The sequence below is a fragment of the Epargyreus clarus genome, unplaced genomic scaffold, assembly GCF_041222505.1.
Source record: "Epargyreus clarus isolate Ecla_fem2 unplaced genomic scaffold, WU_Ecla_fem_2.2 ptg000017l, whole genome shotgun sequence".
Classification (NCBI taxonomy): domain Eukaryota; kingdom Metazoa; phylum Arthropoda; class Insecta; order Lepidoptera; family Hesperiidae; genus Epargyreus; species Epargyreus clarus.
In genome coordinates, this window is record NW_027332225.1 from 10,465,818 (window position 1) to 10,485,313 (window position 19,496).

The window sequence follows — 19,496 nt, forward strand, 5'->3', positions numbered from 1 at the left end:
CAACCCTAATTATGATCTTAATTGATGTCAGGGTTTCTCAAAGTTGAGTACGCCAGTTAATCCTAAGGGGTATGGGATAAAATTTGTGTAATGGCGGCTATTTAGCTAACCAAATTAAAACCTAAAAAGGTTTTAATTTGCGAATCCGCTCAATTTGCGATAAGAAATAGGTCCATCAATCATGCTAATTGCTATGCAAATAATAATCTATTGGTATTTGTAACTATGTAAATTGATTTTTTCTCATAACACTTTATTTGTATCAACCTTGTATCAACTTAATATTTATAGCCTTTCAAAGGATTTTGCGGTTGATTAGAAGTTTAAGTTAAAAATTTGAGAAACCCTGCTTTAGGTGAATCATAGGTGTCAGGTTATCCCTCAGGACGTTTATGCTGCAAATCATTCTGTATATGTGCCTTACATACTATAAAAATAAAACACATTATGCCGGATTTAAATAAGAAAGTGGAATTAAAGCAATCGTCCTATATACATATAATGTAGAGTCAAAGAAATTAATTTCAAATAATTCATGAACTATCTAAAGTTTTTGTACACTAAACGACCACATTCTTGAAATTTGGTAGATAGTATCAGAGTAATAGCTAAATCTGGAGGCACGGCAGTGCCTCCGCCAAGTCGAGCCATAGGATTGATCTATTAGTACTTATTTAAATATACGGATGAGTTATAATATATCGATCGTGTATATTATATTTATTGTTCTTAATATTTAGAGTATAGCATATTATAATGTACCTCGTCCAGTTTTATTGTGATGTTCTGAAAAAAAACAACAAAATTAATCTGTAATATTCTTGTACGTTTGATGAAAACATTAGCAAAATAAAATGGGGTTTTGGAAATAATCAGAAATTCAGGAAAATATACCTCTAATGTAATGCTGTCAAACACAGGGACGGAGACGCTCACTTGTAGGCGATAGTTTATATCTTGACCCTCATAGTAATAGCCATTTTTCTCCTGGAATTATTGAGTGGATATTCATTAGCATTTATTTTAACATAATATATTATTAATTGATCCAATTTACAACTTTCATTATTCCCGCGCAAAATACAACTCAAGCGGTTCGTCGTTTTTATGCTAACTCATACAATCGTACCAGTCAGTGACTATATAATTGGACACATAAAAATAACACATCATGAAAATAACTCAAAATAATTGATTAAAATAATATTATAATTAAATAATTTCAATATATTTCTATCAATATAAATTTGTGCGTCCATGTGTACATATATATAGGTATGCTAATCTCCGCACCGAAATCCCTCAACCAATTTTAATAAAGCTGTAGGTATATGGTTGGTTTAGCTTGAAAAATAGGTTACTTTTGGACATAATAGTTAGTCCTTGTTGAAATCAGATTTTTTTTGTACGAGGAAGACTTGTACCTGGCTTCAATATTACCTATATCATTTATTTTGCTTCGATTTTAAAGAATGAAATTTGACCACATATCCAAGTAATTGTATATTTATCATGTTTAACTAAGTATTTTAACTTTTAACAAGGTAACACTTATTTCATTTGTCAATTCTATTAGTTATATACCCATGACAGTTGTTATGGGATCATAAGTAACAGTGTTTGTAAGGGGATTAAATAAATTCATATGTAACATAATGCAATTAGTAATGTCCAAGCAAATATCAATAAATCGAAGACTAGTCCTATTGGTTCTTTCAAGGGTGTGTTTTGCGTCATTAGCTTGTATGGAAAAGAGGTCGTTCGGCTTCTTTTAAGAAAAGATTATCTGTAGATAACATCGATTATCAAACAGTAGTCAGGTGTATTTCCCGATAATTGATTGCAATGTGATAAAGTTCCATTAACTACATGTATCTGATATTTAACGTTAATAAAAGGTAGCGGCAATTAACGGATTAAGCTAATGTAACATGATTTAACTGACTACTAGAATTGACAATGACATTTATCTCTTATACGGGGTGAGCTAGATGTGGATGGCAAAATTCGACAGTATTTAGCCTGAAACACGCTGAAAGGAGCTGAGTTAAGAGCCAATTTTGTATAACCGGGAATTGAACGAAACATTACTTTGTTGTTACATTCATTAAATATTGTTCGGTAGTATTTTCAATGATTATAATAAACAGATACACTCGAAGTCTTTAGCGTACAGTATTGATCACAAGAAATAAGTATTTACGAGGCACTTACTAGCAGTTTTTATTAAAATATCTCTAAAAACCGTTAGGAAAATATTCCTGCCTATACAGGTATCTTAAAATGAAGTAGTAAATGATACTTACAAGACTAGCCATATGCATGAAGTCTTTGAACATCTGGGAACCGTTCAATAATTTATTTTTATTTTTTCTCAATTCTTTGTATCGATACGCTTGTTCTTCGTTTTCCTTTTGTTGCCAATAGAATTCTCCACGCCTCGGATCCTAAAAACAACGTGACGTGACATTGAAAATATCTCCAATTTTAGTCAAAGATCACCTGGAAAACTTAACCTACCAGAAGAAATGTTTCACGAGATGAACCACTAGGGTAAAAGGAGTACAACTCACGAACCGTTCAGATTGACTTTTTTATTATCGGAAGCAGAAGGTAGAGGGATAGTAATGGGTTGATGTTAACTTGATAAGTATGAAGTAAATAGGTATATGTGATAGCTTGAAGCCATACCTCAACGTGAGCATACACGTCACTGTACATCTTCAGTCGGTGTTTGCGTTGGCCCACCAGGGGACGCTCCATCACCCGCAGGATGTTCATGACCTGCTCCGTGACGTCAGCGTGCGTGGTGAGCTCCGCGAAGTAGCCGTCGCGCGCGCAGCTCACCCACTGCCCGAGCTGGCGCGTGTTGTCTCGCAGACCATTGGGATCGTGCAACCATAGGACGAATAACCTGAAAATTTAATGATTATTAATATTATTAAGGGAAGGTTTTCAAAGTTAATGAAAAGAAAGGCTACACGGCCGATGTGATGGACCGAAGAACATTAAAACAATTGGTGGGCAATTGTCGTCAACCCATTACTCTCAATATGAGGATTAGGCCATAGTCCACCTCACTAGCCAAGTGCGTATCGGTAAACAATTGGGAAATTACATGAATGTATCAAAGTCTCTGCCAAATACAAATGGTGAGGCGAGCTACAGAAAGAGAAAATAATGTAACATGTTGAAGACCATCTACTATGACTATCTAGAGCGACGACGAAGAAGAAATCCACTGGCAGTGATTATTATAATGCGCATGCACCTTATGTTTTGTGGAGGAAGTAACACAAAATCAAATATAAATAGAGTTGATAAACCAGTATTCCATTATATAAGTATCAATGTTAAAAAGTTAAGTAAAATAATAACTCTAACAATGAATATGATATTCATAGCTGCTATTAATAAGGTTAAACATCTAGACATCTATTTATTAGTAAAGATAAGTTAATGTAAACAAAAATAGCATTAAAACACGTTATTACTCATAATATATGTAGATAAGGTAAGAAATTATATTACCCTATGTTATTATTACTATCTTTAAACTTGTTTTTATTTTGTAACTTAAATCAAAAAACCTTTGTTTGTGAAATAGGTTTTCACTTTACTTTAAATAATCGTTTACTACTTTATAACTTCATCAGTTTTTGTTTATTTAATCTGTTGTATTACACTGACTCTCTACTTCTTCCTTTTACGCCAGGAAATCATCGCATATTTATTTACGAGTCATATTGATATGGTTGTTAGAATATCCTGCAGTATTTATAATAATAACTTATGTTGTAACGGGTACCTGATTTGTCCTTCAGGATCGAGTTGTCTCAGCAAGTCAGTATAATTATCGTATAAGCTGTCAGTTAGCAGCACTATCGCTTGCTGACAGGCTGGTGGTCGGTCTGGTAACTTGCGCTGTGTCTGCAGCATTCGCACTGCGTACGTCAGCACGTCTGCCATCTTCGTCTCGTTCTTCATCTTCTGATGTTTTAACGCTGCCATCATTGCCGCTGTATTCACGTGGTTCGCCTGGAGTCAGCAAATTAATATATAAAATTAACTGATTCAGATGAATGTGGTTGTAAGAAGTTTGCTGAGAAGACAATAAAGTTATATAAAAATACGAACCGACACAAGTTTCTCGTTGAAACAGCTAATCGGTGACTCGACAACGATATTGAATCTCAGCACATTGACTTTATCGTCATCAGTCAAGGCGCTCAGGAGAGATAAAGCAAACTGCTCAGCGATGTATCTATTGGATGAGTTGTGCATCGACCCTGAGGCATCCAGTAGTATGAGTACATCCCGCGGAGCCCCACTCGCGCTTACGTACCAAGGCCTCAGGCGGCAGTCGTATAAATCTTCTCCTTCTGTTTTTAATTTGTACATATTCTCCCATAATGCCGCTGAAATAATGTAAATGGGTTACGTTAGTGGTATTATATGGTTCGAGTGCGGGAGCCTTATTATTTTAAATACTTATTTCCTTTTTCTGCTGTTCTCTGGTTAATAATAATAGTTTCAATGTTTGCTATGTTCTAATTTGGAAGCAGGCTTTCTAATGAGATCCTCATTGGCAGCGACTATCACCAACCTTAGGTATATTGCAATCAGGGGATAATTGCAGATGTCCATGATGGGTAGTGACTACTTACTATCAGTGAATCACAAGCTCGTTAGCTACTATAACATTCGTTTCGAAAATCTATAGTAATTTTAGACACAAACCAGGGTAATGTCTTAGGAATCCTTTGGCGCTGCACATGTACTGAAAGTCTAATGTAGCGTCTTGGGCGTAGTTTTCTCTGAATGTTTTCAGTAACCCTTCTGACCAATACAAGTGTTTGATTACCCGTGGATCTGAAATAATTAATAGGAATAAACCAGTTAAGTATATAAAATTCTATAATCTCCATCCAATCCGAGGATTTTTTTTTTTTTATAATATAGGAGTAACAGACGAGCATGCAGTCCACCTGATGGTAAGTGGCTACTGCCGCCCATGGACATCTGTGATCAACCCCAGATAGGGTTAGATATTCCTACCTGAGGTCGGCGACAGATGCGCCGCTACCCCTGAGGACTAAGCTGGAACGCCTCGGAAAAGTATGTCTCCCTTACCACACCCTACAAAACGGAACACAGCAGCGCCTAACACTGCTGTTATTAAGCAGAAATAGGTGTGGCGGTGGTGCCGCCGGAGTCGAACCACAAAGGGTTCTACCACCTTAAAATATGATGATTGTTGCACATGTTTATTGAAATCATGAAGAATATAATCACAATGTCGGTAGATACTAATAATATGGAGATTAAAATACAATTATTTTGTTATCAGGAAACTTTTAGAGTCCAGATGAAATAAAAACAAAACGAATACAGAAATCATTTCATGTACTAAATGCGTAGCTTTACAATAAGACTGCTTGTTCGTTGGTTACATTTATAAAATCAAAATAATTACCACATTCAAAAACTTCCGCGGCTACGTACACGCTGGTAGTCTCCAACGAGATCATGCCATCGAAGCGTTCACTTCTCTGCAGTTTTACTTTATTTGAGCTCTTACATGTAAGTTCAATCGTGTACATATCTTCAGCAGGTTCCAGTGGCTTGAAAACATCCAATTTCTGAAAGAATTTGTATTTAACTATTTAGTATTTTTTTACTATATCCTCCTTGTAAATACTGATGCACTTAAAAAGTGATATTAGAATATGATAAAAAATACAGCTTTACTTCCTGCTTTAAATTCTTCTATTACGTAGCGTTGCGATTACGCCATCTTTTCATCTCTTTTTTAAGTTTCATATATGTAAATATTTAAATATTACGTTATGACTACATATTATTACGGATCGACAAATTCTACGCTAAGGTATCAACAATAACAGTAGTACTTAGGTACGAGTGGATGGTAATGGTGGTGCCATCCGATGCGCCATCCGAAACAAAAGAACTATTAACCACATAAGGGATTTAAATAAGGTTTATACTAACGATGCTACTATCGAAGGTATATTTTGGTGGTACTTCCGTCCTCTGAGCAGCCAGTTCTTCTGCTTTACGCATAATGGCATCTGCGGCCTGTCCTCGTCTGATCAATAAGTCTTCTAAAGCCTTCGCTGCTTTTTCTACGATAGCTGATCCATTGCGAACCTCAACCTTTATGTCTGAAAAGCTTTTCAAGAGAACATCTCTGCGCACTACTCTTCTTTCGATATCAAAAAGCTTTTCCGATATTTCTGAGGCCCATGTTTTTATTCTGTAATAATTTTAATATCAATAATCAACACATATACAAACAGAAAGAAAAAAGGAAGTATTTTAGTAACTAAAACTTACAAATCTGGTGGAATAACATTTATCACTTTCTTTTTCTTGTTAGCAATAATCGGTTTAATAGGTTGGTTAGTTTTAACTACATTAGTGATTTTAGCGGGCACACTTTTTGTTTTACTTTTGTTGACCGTAGTAAGCGTGAACTGATGTTCTTCGAGAGATTTTTTTATGCTACTTACTGGAACGGGTTTATTGGTTACGTTTTTCGATATAACGGTATTTGTGTAGTATAAAAGGACAAGAAAAAGTAAATTTCGATTCATTTTCTCACATTTACTGTTTAAACTGAGTAGTAGGGATTAATAAATTAAATATTTATAGTATTATGTTAGTGTTTCACAAAGTACATGGATGGCTCCCATGGTTGGAGGAACGACGTGTCGCACGCGCGTAAGATACGGAGACTGTGCAGCTTCCACGGCGTTTGCGGCTCCCGCCAGGCCGGCGCCGGCTGCCTCCCCTCGCGAATTGGGGCGACGCTCGACTTTCCCGACATACTTACCTAACTCACGAAATAATAGTTTATCTATGAATAAATGATGCGGGCGTCTGTCTGTTATATCAAAATAATTGCCGTTTTAAAACGTCGTTAATTTTTCTGCAAGGTAACAAAATATCATAAATTATCATTATGAAAACCTAAATAGGGTATTTTTTTAAAGTTTTGATAGAAATAGAACTGGAAGGTAGAGATAGTTGTAAGTTATCTTGTCATTCGCGAAAAGCTCGTTAGACATAAATGTGCAATAAACTTTGCGTAACTTACGTTTTTGTGTGAGTATGTTTGTATGATAGAAGTGTTAAACACTCATGGTGCGTAGGAACTCACGGAGCGTGTCTCTTGCCATTTATTTCCACTGCGGCCCGACGTTGGGCGCCATAAATTTTATCGATTACAGTCCTACAGCTAATACGTAACCGTACCGGCTACTTTATCGCGCAAAACTGCGGTGTCGTAAGTTTTTAAACAACACAGCTATTCCGCATCCACGGTATGCAGAAGAAAAACGCTCCGTGACTTCTCATTCAAATGAAGAAGACCATGCCCATGGAGACAAACCGATTTAAAATAGAACAAAGTACTTTCCTCAAAGTTATACAGATTTCTGAAGGACTGTATCTATTGGTACAACTTATTACATTTTTTGAATGCATTTAGTACAGTCTCTATCATAAGGAAACACGGAACACGATATCGTCTAGCGTTTACCCGTACCCGAAAAAACTAATTTAAATTTAGTTGGACTTACTTTCTAGGATAGTAAGATTCGATCCTCGGCAAGCCAAATACACATATATTATCAAATCTAATGATACACTTCTAGGTACACTCTGTATATGATATCTCTGTACAATATCGATGCACCATCTTAATTAAAACAGTCAAATAACATTAGAAGATAAAAATCGATTTCGATAGTACAAGATTTGCGAGATAGACCAAAATTCTCCATTTGCTATAAAATGCAATAGATTTGAAAGTTAACAGGCATAACATATTAAGGAACGGACCATGAAAGGTACCTTGAATTACTTTATTATAGTTTATTTTTTTGTGTTTTATTTTTTAAACATTTTCAAATTACTATTCTATTTACAGTGTGAAACAGTTTTTGTGTTTGGATAGGAAAGTGTGGACCTCAGGAGTGAAAACATATTTGTGATCGATTTTGGGCAGAACCCATATTCTACATGAAGTTGGTTACAGATGTTCAGAAGTGACCATTTGCCCATTTGCATAGATGGATTGCATCAACATTCAATCTCATATAAAAAAATGTATGTTATAATTTTTTTCAGTGCTTTGGATATTGGCCTTCGTAGCAACAGCTGCCACCGCATTACGTGTTGAGAATGAATGTCCTAAAGAACAGGTGGTAGATTGGGAAATTGAGTTGTTGCTGCGCCATGAAGACTGTAATAAGTTCTACCAGTGCACGTTTGGAGTACCAGTTGAAAGGGTTTGCCCCAACGGACTTTACTTCAACTTAGATTACTGGCAGTGCGACTGGAAGGAAAATGTCGATTGTACTGATAGAGTAATTCCCGAACCAGAACCTGAACCTGAGCCTGAACCGGAGCCAGAACCCGAGCCTGAACCTGAACCTGAGCCGGAGCCAGAGCCTGAACCTGAACCAGAACCGGAGCCTGAGCCTGAACCAGAACCCGAGCCTGAACCTGAACCAGAACCAGAACCCGAGCCTGAGCCTGAACCAGAACCAGAACCCGAGCCAGAACCCGAACCCGAACCCGAACCCGAACCCGAACCCGAACCCGAACCCGAACCCGAACCCGAACCCGAACCCGAACCCGAACCCGAACCCGAACCCGAACCCGAACCCGAACCCGAACCCGAACCTGAACCCGTACCTGACCCCGACTTTCTAGAAAATGGCTGCCCAGTAAATCCCCATGTTCATTGGTTATTGCCTCATAAAGATGACTGCAATCTCTTCTACTACTGCGTTTGGGGCAGAAAGGTGCAGAGGCAGTGTCCCAGCTCGCTGCACTTCAACAGGGATCTTCAGGTAATATACTTAATTACTAGAATTTAGAAATTAAGCGGTTTAGAGTTTAGAACAATTTGAACAAGACGCTAATATATATATAGACGAGCCTATAGACGCTATTTCAATAGTGCGTTCTACAACTTCTATTTTCGCACCAGAGTCAAATATACTGGCCTCATTCTTCTTATTATCACTCTAATCACAAAATAACACCATTATTGTAAGAAAAAATATTATTTATAATGCTTTATCTGGCGATTACAGCCCGATTTTGAGAGATAGCAAATTATTGACAGATGGTATTTCAAACTAACTAATGTAAGCTGTCAGAATGTTATTGATGCGCTTTATGTCATTTGTGTATGGCTCAACCTAACTATGGTAAGCACAAAGCCCTCCCAAAGATAGATAAATAGTAAAAGTTAAAATTTCTAACTATCTTGAGTTATTGAAACGCAAACAACTGTCATCAGCTACTTTTGGTAGCTAATTTAACTTTTAGTTAAATGTTAGTTATTGAGACCGGCCGTAAGCAGTCACAGTCAATTAAAGGAATTAAAGGTCTCATTATGACATTGTTCATTCTTATTCGTATGATTACGACTACACCACATAAACCACTGATTCTGATAACACAGATAACCCTATACAAGGCATTCCAACATTGTCTTCAAGGGACGCAACACATGTGCATTGTGCTTCTACTAAAGTTATTAGGCGTACCTACATTTTTATATTTATTGAATCCTTATATATTGAATAAATATTGTTTTTAATATTCAATTTATATTTTCCAGGTATGCGATTGGCCCAATGACGCCGGCTGTTTGACCTCCTTCAATAAGCATTTCGAGGGTAGACGCAAATTCAGAAGTTAAAATATTTATTTATTAAAATTGGTTTCTTTTATGGATTGTTAATCAAATATATTTAAGCAAGCACTTTATTTATTGTCTTATTGTATATATCCTGCTGCGTCTAACTTATCACAGTTATCACAGTTCAATTCAATATATCAGAACCTGTCTATTCAATACTTAAGGAAGCTTGGAATAAAGTACACGACTAATGATAACAAATGGTTAGTTGCCATCAAAGTTAAATTTGCATCAAATTTAAGCAATGAGTTTGGTCAAATACAGCTTAGCAGCCAATATAATAAAGCAAAATCAACGCAGATTTACTCTATGTAGTCTTCAGATCTTTTTTTTTCGTAAAATAAACGGTCATGACATCAATCCACTTTATAATGACAGATACTTGTAGCCTATAGCTATTTATCTACAGAGTTAATTAGGACAAAACTCTTATAATATTAAACTGTGTGTTTATAACTTGTTACGTTGCTTGTCTCTTACTCGTAAAATCTGTCGTTATGAGGCGTAGTGGTAATGTATGTGTATGTGATATCACTGAAGTTGAAACGAGACTAATTAGAAATTTGTGACTTTTTTTTTTGTTTACTAGGGGGAAACCTTTAAAAAGTACCCGGTGTCGTGGGAGCGACGTAGGGTTATGTGGGATTCTTACCGCACTAAAACCCCCCCGGTGGCCGTCCTCGGCGCTGCGTAGAGGGCTCCGGGATCTCCAAAGGAACGCAACCGGAGCCCTGGGCGCTCGCCACACCGTCTGGTGCGTACAACGGTATGCGACCACACATACCGTCGTCCTTCCCGGGGCCGCTGGCTGGGCGGTTTGAGCTCCCACTCTTGTCACCCGCAACCCCGGAAGCCCCCTTTTAGTCGCCTCTTACGACAGGCAGGGGATACAACAGAAATAAAATAGAAATAATAGGGAAGACAATAGAAATTTGTGACTGTGGTTTTCTTAACTCATCGTTATATTTGCAATATATCGGCATTTCAGAGTTGTGGGAGTTGCCGAAACATAATCCATGATTGCCTTAAGCGTCTTTTTTACTGATTGTGATAATAGATAGCATTTTATTAGTAATTATCAATATGATCGCGGCTACTGAAATAAAATAAACCAGGCGTTTCCATAAATAACATAAATAAAATTTAAATTGTCTGTTGATTTAGATCATATTCAATCTCTCTCGTTAACTATGGACACCTAACAGTCGGATCCATAGAGCTCTAGTTGTCACAGCCACAGTGTCTACGCCAGCAAAATTAGAATGTGGTGGTTTTCTTATAGAAAAGAAAAAAAACGGTGTTGACGCTTGAGTTGTATTTTGCGCGGGAATAATATAAGTTGTAATTTGCTTCAAGAAATAGTTTTATTCTTTCAATTCAGAAGTGGGATAATCTCAAATTAGGGACCCCTGTTATAGACGCGACCTTGGCTCTATCTCACTTAAGCAATACTACAATAACGTATGCGGTCGAAGCCATGCTCAAATACTCGAGCGCGACCAAAGAATTAAACAAAGAGAGTTAGTGTTGCTGTGCTGCAATGCCAAATCGCTTGTGTTATAATAAGTTAGGTGGTAACTTATTGTTATAAGACGTTTTATTTGTTATAACATCTATATGGTAGGTCATTGCCGAAACTCTCTTATCGTGAGGGCACACCCGTTCTTAGCTAAAAGACAGTAGTGAATTGATGACAATTATATTTGTGTTACATATCAATGGTCGACATCAACAAGTTGCAAACTTTTCCGCAATCGCGAATAGAATAGCACTAATTCGTATATCTATAACATATCGTTCCTTCATCTATATTATATCAATCGCATAACCTTAGAAAATATTAATCAATTTCGATAAACAGATAATAGTACAAGATTTGCGAGATAAACTTAAATTCTGCTTTAGGTATAAAATGAAACAGATTTGGTTCATACATCCATAGCATTTTCAGAAACAATCATGAAAGGTACCTTAAATTTAATTTATTCTAATATATATTGAGTAATTCAAATGATTAAGTCATAACAATAAATATGTACCTATTTTTTTCCAGTGCTCTGGATATTGGCCTTCGTGGCAACAACTGCCACCGCATTACGTTATGACTTCGCGACTGAATGTCCTAAAGAGCAGGAGGAAAATTGGAACATTGAGTTGCTGCTTCGTCATGAAAATTGTGACATGTTCTACAAGTGTACCTTTGGGGTGCCGGTTCCAATGGTTTGCCCCGATGGACTTTATTTCAACTTAGATTACTGGCAGTGCGATTGGAAGGAAAACGTGGATTGTACTGATAGGGTAATTCCCGAACCTGAGCCTGAGCCAGAACCTGAACCGGAACCGGAACCTGAGCCAGAGCCCGAGCCAGAGCCAGAACCAGAACCAGAACCAGAACCTGAACCTGAGCCCGAACCTGAACCAGAACCCGAACCAGAACCCGAACCCGAACCCGAGCCAGAACCTGAACCAGAACCCGAACCAGAACCTGAACCAGAACCCGAACCAGAACCAGAACCCGAACCAGAGCCCGAACCAGAACCAGAACCTGAACCAGAACCCGAACCTGAACCCATTCCCGACCCCGATTTTCTAGAAAATGGATGCCCAGTAAATCCCCATGTTCATTGGCTATTGCCTCATGAAGATGACTGCAATCTCTTCTACTACTGCGTGTGGGGCAGAAAGGTGCAGAGGCGGTGTCCCAGCTCACTGCACTTCAACAGGGTCCTGCAGGTAACATATTTATAAACGTCGTCAACTCATTATTACCTTATTGTTGGACACGGGTCTTCTTTCAAAGTGAGAGGGGTATGATACAATTCACAAATCCTTGTGAACTTTTGTTTATGGTTAGGTGTCTTCCGGTTTTCTCACGATGTTATCCGTCACCGTTAAAGCAAGTGATAATATTTTGTAATAGGCAACTTTGAAAAATCAGAAGACCGTGCGAGATCCGAACCTCGGAACTCCCTTTTGCTTTTCATGTTATTAGTGCTTCTTTATGAACAACTTACATTAATTAACGTTATAAAAAAATTAATTAATTCAGAAAATTAAAATGTAGATTATTTCGAGTTTAGATTTTAAACTTTAGACCAATATTCGTAACACATTCGTAACCAAAATTAAATGAAAAGTCAAAATGTTAAGACCTTTATAATAATTATTAATTAATTACGAGTGATGGCACAATGTCCTTTCTGTGTTAACTGGGTCATTCAAAAGAGATGCGACTCCAAAGGCACCATCGCCACGCCTATTGCTGCCCAATAACTGTAGTGTTGAGCGCTGCAGTTTTCTGGTTTAAAGGTGTAAAAGAGTCAGACATACTTATCCGAGGCGTGCCAACTCAGTTCTCAGGGAAAGCAACACATCTGTGATCAACCTTTGACATCAGAGTAGAAACCTAATCTTATCTGAGGTTTATTACAGATTAAAACATAGTTCTCAAAGGTGTGTAAAAGTATACCGTACGCACTTAGCCAACCAGGTACACTATGGCTTAATTCTTCTCATTCTTGGTCATCACTTATTCTTAGTACTGCTGGTATGATGATAATGGATTGTTGGTATTGATGGTGTCTCATAATCCAGTTTATAAGTCCTAGTTTATAAGTATACAAGAAATGCATACACAATTTTATTGTCATAAAATTCTCATTTCCAGGTTTGCGATTGGCCCATCAACGCCGGCTGCGTGACCTCTTTCAACAAGCATTTCGAAAACAGACGTATGTTAAGAGTTTAAAACAAATTCTTATCTGACAAATATGTTTTCTCTTATGCCTTGTTAAATAAATATAGTATTTAACTTAACACTGTATTTTTACCTTATTGTCCCTATTTTATAATGATTGTAACACCAAGTTAATTTCTGCTGCTAAGAACATCTTTATTATGTAATTTGGGGAAGCTTGTAGAGAACTGCATGACGCTCCGGAACAGATTAGGTATAATAATAAAATTTGAAGGTTGTAGAACTCTTTGGTTCGATTCTGGAGGGACAGCCACCACATCTATTCTTCTCTAATAAGAGCAGTGTTAAGAGCTGGTGTGCTCCGCTTTTAAGAACCTGTTAGGGAATACATACATATCTGAGTCGTTTAAACTTAGTCCTCAGAGGTAGCAATGCATCTGTGATCCACCTCAAGTCTCTAGTCTATCTGGAATTGATTTACAGATGTCCATGGCTACTTACACTGACTAAAGTTAAAACTGGGGACTTGCTTCCAAATATGTTCTCCAGATTTTGATATGCTTCTTATGTAAGATGCATACTGCCATGCAGTCAACCTTATATTAAATCGACATTGTAGCCCATAGACGTCAACGCCGGCCATGGCAAACAAAAGCATATTTTATTATACAATATTTTGATAGTCACGGCCCCTGTTTGCCCGACTATGTTATGATATAAATATATATTTATTTATTTTAAGGTTATATTTAACACAAGATACACCATCGGTACTTAATTTCTAATACATAATTTATTGTTCAATCGTGTTCTTGCGATTTCAGGTGAACACAGCTTATATATTTATTTTCACAAAAAATATTTTTTGTGAAATATAAATTTCAATAAATCGTTATAATCATTACATAGGTACTATATTATTATTGTTAAAATATGTCCACACATATTGCACCTATGGGTTAATGTTTTGTCCACCGCGGCATGCAACGGACAAATAAATAAATAAATAAACGCTTTCTACACTCACAGCCCCACATTAAGATTCCCTGTGTCGTGAGTGCCATGGACACACAGACAAATACACAAACACCCAGACCCAGGAACAGAAATCTAAATTCATCATTTAGATATCTGTCTGGCCGGGGATCGAACCCGGGACCCTTTGCGCGTCAGACCGGTATGGTGACCGCTCCGCCACGCGGGTCGTCCAACGCAACGCTGTCTGTAGATGAATTCTACGGCGTAGAGATATTGTAGCATGGTGGAAAACGTGTGTACATGTACAGTGCACGTGCTCTTGTCTGATAGTGGACTACACACTCCGATCAGGGATTAATCCATTACAGAGTGAATTATTTAGAATGAATTGTTCATAAGATTAAGCGTAGTCCAATAGTCATCGGTGATTAAAGTTCAATGAACCTTCTACGTTCTTGGTTTTTGTTTTTTTTCTTTTGTATGTTAAATATAGACTATATTATTTTATAGCACTTTGTGACATAAACCCGCATTTTAGCCACGCTTTTCCGTGTCCTAAGTAGCCGATTTTTACACCGTACGAAAATCAACCGTACCGTACGAAGACTACCTACCCACCCTCACAGTTGTAAAAAATGAACATCGCTATGAAGGTTTCATACTTTTAAAGGTCATTTGAAAATTAAAAGTTAGTAAGGATTAATTTTTTTAAAGCAATAAAAATGTTAATATTTTATTTTGGATGTAGGCATTCATTGGATGTAGGTATTTATGTTCTTGCCATTGTGTATATCTTAAGAAATCGCATCACTGTAAGACGCAAACTGTTGGGCTGTATCGAGTTTTATTGATTCTTTAAAGGCTATGTGAACTTGGCATCCGACTTTGGAAAATTGAACTTTTTTTATGATTCCTAGAGACTATGGTAAGTAGTTGTTTGTAGTAAAAAATAATTCGTTTGTAGTTGCCCCAAAAAAAAATTGGTGACCTTGAAAAAAAATTTGAACCCGACATTGAAAAAGCGAACTTTTTATTATATTAGACTATATGAATAGTTAGAATAGACTATAGTGGGTAGTTCTTTGAAGTAACACTCTTTCGATAAAAGTAACTTAGAAACACAATTAAAAGACTGTACTGTCTCTGTTTTATTCATATACGCGATAATTCGTTTGTAGTAGCTCTATTTCGTTTGTAGTAGCGATAATTCCGTTTGTAGTATCTCTGTTTCGTTTGCAGTAGTGATAATTTCGTTTGTAGTTACTCTATTTCTTTTATAGTAGTGATATTTTCGTTTGTAGTAACTCTGTTTCGTTTGTAGTAGCAATATTTTCATTTGTAGTGTATTTATTTCGTTTGTAGTGAGGATAATTTCGTTTGTAGTAAGTCTATTTTGTTTGCAGTAGATTTATTTAGTTTGTAGTACTTATTTTTCGTTAATAGTGGCGATAATTTCGTTTGTAGTTGTAATAATTTTATTGGAATCTCGATCGAGATACTTTTCAAAGTCTTTTAATTGTGTTTCTGAGTTACTTTTATCGAAAGAAAGTTACTTCAAAGAACTACCCACTATAATTTATTGTAATCATTAAAAAAAGTTCGATTTTTCAATGTCGGCTTCAAATTTTTTTTCAAGGTCAGAATTTTTTTACAACTAACTACTTACCATAGTTTATAGAAATCATAAAAAAAGTTCGATTTTTCAAAGTCAGGTACCAAGTTCACATAGCCTTCTTTTAATTGTGTATTTTCGCTACACACAATAGACATATTTAAATTAGGAATAGTTATTACAATTAGCCATAATACTACTCGAGTAGAAACTCGATTAAGCGAACTATTTGTTGTCGTACGGCATTCGGATTATCGAAAATTTGGATATTTGAGTTTATGAACAAAAGCTATTTGACCTGAATGAGGAAGGTAATGTTTTTCGAACGTATGTTTGTATCGACGGGTCCTACGTAAACTGGTGCAAGTGCGTTTTCACAACTTTACAGTAGAGCGATTTAAATGTTCTAATGCATTTCTAATGCGTGTACAGATACTATTTTGGCGCTTGGGGAAAAACATCAGTCAGCTCCATTAACACTTCAACTCCCTGATCCACTACTAGCTATTGACAACTCTCTACGAGTAAATTCAAAAGAAGTTTTATCAGCGATAATGTCCTTCAGAAATAGCTCTGCTGGGGTTTTAGATGGTCTTTCACCACAACACTTAAAATACCTAACATGCGGTTCAACAGGCGAGGCTGGTAGAGCCTTACTGGAGGACATTACTAGTCTGATTAATTTTATGTTACAAGGAAAAATTAACGATAACATTACTGCCACCTTATATGGTGCAAATATTTGAGCATTGCAAAAAAAGGTGGCGGTATTAGACCTATTGCTGTGGGCTGCACTTTTCGTCGCCTTGCTTCCAAAGTTTGTTGTAAGTGTTTAGCACATACTATAAATGAAAAATGTGTACCAATACAACTCGACTTTGGAAGCAAGGGTGGCTGTGAGCCTGCAGTCCACGCAACACGGACCTTTTTACAAAGTAACGGAGGGGAAGTGTTATTGAAGCTTGACGTAAAAAATGCTTTTAATTCGGTTAATAGGGGAACTCTGCTACAAGAAATTAAAAATAATGTTCCATCTATTTACAAATATATTTGGCAATGCTATAGTTCCCCATCAAAATTAATGTATCGAAATCATTCCATTTTGTCTTCCGTCGGTTGCCACCAGGGTGATCCCCTTGGGCCGGCCATTTTAGTCTAGCTATTCATCCTATCATATCACAGTTAAATTCTAAATTAAACATCTGGTATTTGGATGATGGTACTCTAGGTGGTGAAGTGAGTTCGGTCCTAAATGATTTAGAATATTTAATTACCAAATTTAAAGAAATTGGTCTTGACCTAAATTATTCGAAGTGTGAATTATTTATAAATTCTGACAAATCACCAGAAGAAAAAATTCTTGAAAAATTTGACGTTTTGGCTCCTAACATAAAGAATCTGGATAAACACTTACTCGGCGCACCTATGTTTGAAGATTCCATTCATTCATCCACTCAAAATCAAATTAAAAAATTTAATTAGGTTTCAGACAGGTTATTTAAGTTTAATTCCCATATGTCAAATCAAATCAAATCAAATCAATGACATTGACTCCATCATCCATATAACATTATGAACCCTATTTAATTGCCAAATTTCGGACCGCGCTTGGACCCAAGCCTCATTACCTATTAGGTACGGAGGTTTGGGAGTACGTAAAATTTCTAGTGTTTCGCTCCCAGCATTTTTGTCTTCAACTCACAGTACGCAAGACCTATTTTCGAAAATATTATCAAAATCCCTAATGAACTACGACGTTGCGTACATGAGTGAAGCCCTGTTTGGGTAATGGCCTGCCCAAATCAATATTTTCCAAAACTATTAAATGTTCAAAAATTATAGGACGAGCCTCTCTGTAAATTAACATGTGAATTACTTTTAAAATACTACAGATGATATAACAGAGCGGGCTCGTCTTTTAGCAGTATCGGAACGAGAGTCCGGTTTCTGGCTACAGGCTCTTCCATCAAGCAACATAGGGACCCTTTTAGATAATTCCACTTTGTCCCTATGTCTGTGCCTGCGTCTTGGCTTAAAAATCAATGAGCCACATCGTTGTGTCTGCGGAGAAGGTGTCGATCAATCTGGTCATCACGGTCTCTCGTGCCAACACAATGCCGGCCGTATGTCGCGCCACGCATACATCAACGACGTTATCCGTCGGGCTCTTGTCACCATCAACGTACCGGCTACCCTGGAGCCGATCGGCATAGTGCGTGATGATGGCAAGCGGCCAGATGGTTTGACACTCGTTCCCTGGAAACAGGCGAGGTCCTTGGTATGGGATGGTACATGTGTTGACACCATGGCACCGTCTCATATTCGGGCGACCTCGATGCTTGCTGGTGCGGCGGCCGAATCTGCGGTGGCTGTGAAGCGGCGCAAATATGCTGCTATTTCACAGAATTATATATTTGTGCCCTTTGCAGTTGAGACGATGGGAGCGTGGGGACCAGAAGCGAAGCAATTTTATAAAGAATAGCCTTTGCGCTTGATTGAGACCTCTGGTGACCCAAGAGCTGGAGCTTACCTCGGTCAACAAATAAGTTTAGCAATACAACGAGGCTGCTAGTGTATTGGGTGCACTACCGCGGGGCAGCAATCTGGCTCATTTATTTTATTTACACCTCGTATAAGTATGCCTTACCACACCCTTCAAACCAGAATACAGCAGCACTTAACACTGTTGTTATGCAGAAATAGGTGTGTCGGTGGTTCCTCCAGAATCGTACCAAAGAGGGTTCTATCACCTATAAAGAGAGATCTATCAGTTAAGTAGGTAGGTAGTAGTAAGCAGTTAAGTTGGGTAGTTTGGTCGATGTTAGAATTTAATGGTGGTTAGGTTAGACCAGGTTAGTGTGGTTTTGGGAATGAACAACGAGTATTTTCTCATGGCTCTTGACACGAACGACAAGCTGCGTAGCCGACGATAGTCGCAGCTTGTCGGCAGCGACAGCCAATGACAGTCGTTAGTCGGGCTGTCGCTCGTGTATTAGCTTGATGGTGATGGGAGAGAAACAATAGATGATAAATTTTGTTGTATCAACGTCAACTTGGATGTTGTATTTGAGTATTAATACGTTAGGTCTGAATTTACATGGATTGGACCCACTCGCTCGCAGGGTGTTACTTCTAAGGGGTTCATCGAGCCCCTCTCCATATAATTGCAGCCTTTTCATCGTAAAAAGCGAAAGTAGGTGAGGTTAAGAATAAGTGTCAGTTTAGTACCCCTGATCGATGTGTAAGTCCATGTATTTCAAACTTGTTATGATGTTGACCCTATGATCCACATATCGAATAATAGGCATGTTGAGATTTTTATGCCCAGCCTCTGTACACGATGTACGTAAATCAGCTATGGGGTGGAGTAATAAAATACATGCCTTTTATCTCTGATCGTTTATTTATATTTTAAGCACATGCTGACTTTACATGACTTGGACCTTGGGCTTGGACCTTGGACTTGG

General features: G+C 37.4%; 2 protein-coding genes across 2 annotated transcripts in view; one reads left to right on the plus strand and one right to left on the minus strand.

Annotated features, from left to right (window-relative positions):
* LOC140749241 (voltage-dependent calcium channel subunit alpha-2/delta-3) overlaps positions 1-6,775 on the minus strand; it is a 35,704-nt gene extending 28,929 nt beyond the window's left edge. The window contains exons 1-10 of the mRNA XM_073082285.1: positions 6,358-6,775; positions 6,013-6,277; positions 5,477-5,642; positions 4,741-4,872; positions 4,138-4,418; positions 3,809-4,038; positions 2,692-2,914; positions 2,307-2,447; positions 895-987; positions 763-786 (exon numbers count right to left, since the gene is read on the minus strand). Of these exons, the coding sequence (XP_072938386.1) occupies positions 763-786; positions 895-987; positions 2,307-2,447; positions 2,692-2,914; positions 3,809-4,038; positions 4,138-4,418; positions 4,741-4,872; positions 5,477-5,642; positions 6,013-6,277; positions 6,358-6,617 (1,815 nt within the window). The 5' untranslated portion in view covers positions 6,618-6,775. The remainder of the gene's footprint in view (positions 1-762; positions 787-894; positions 988-2,306; positions 2,448-2,691; positions 2,915-3,808; positions 4,039-4,137; positions 4,419-4,740; positions 4,873-5,476; positions 5,643-6,012; positions 6,278-6,357) is intronic.
* A 1,086-nt stretch (positions 6,776-7,861) lies between these two features.
* Positions 7,862-13,538, plus strand: IIM1 (insect intestinal mucin). The gene is made up of 6 exons (XM_073082286.1): positions 7,862-7,874; positions 8,155-8,882; positions 9,662-9,737; positions 11,694-11,708; positions 11,796-12,475; positions 13,410-13,538. Exons 1-6 carry the CDS (start codon positions 7,868-7,870, stop codon positions 13,488-13,490), a joined length of 1,587 nt encoding a protein of 528 aa, XP_072938387.1. The 5' UTR covers positions 7,862-7,867; the 3' UTR covers positions 13,491-13,538.
* The last annotated feature ends 5,958 nt before the right edge of the window (positions 13,539-19,496 follow it).

Coding starts and splice junctions, on each gene's coding strand:
- IIM1 (XM_073082286.1), top strand. Junction 8,883..9,661: donor ACTTCAACAGGGATCTTCAG/GTAATATACTTA, acceptor TATATTTTCCAG/GTATGCGATTGGCCCAATGA. Junction 12,476..13,409: donor ACTTCAACAGGGTCCTGCAG/GTAACATATTTA, acceptor TCTCATTTCCAG/GTTTGCGATTGGCCCATCAA.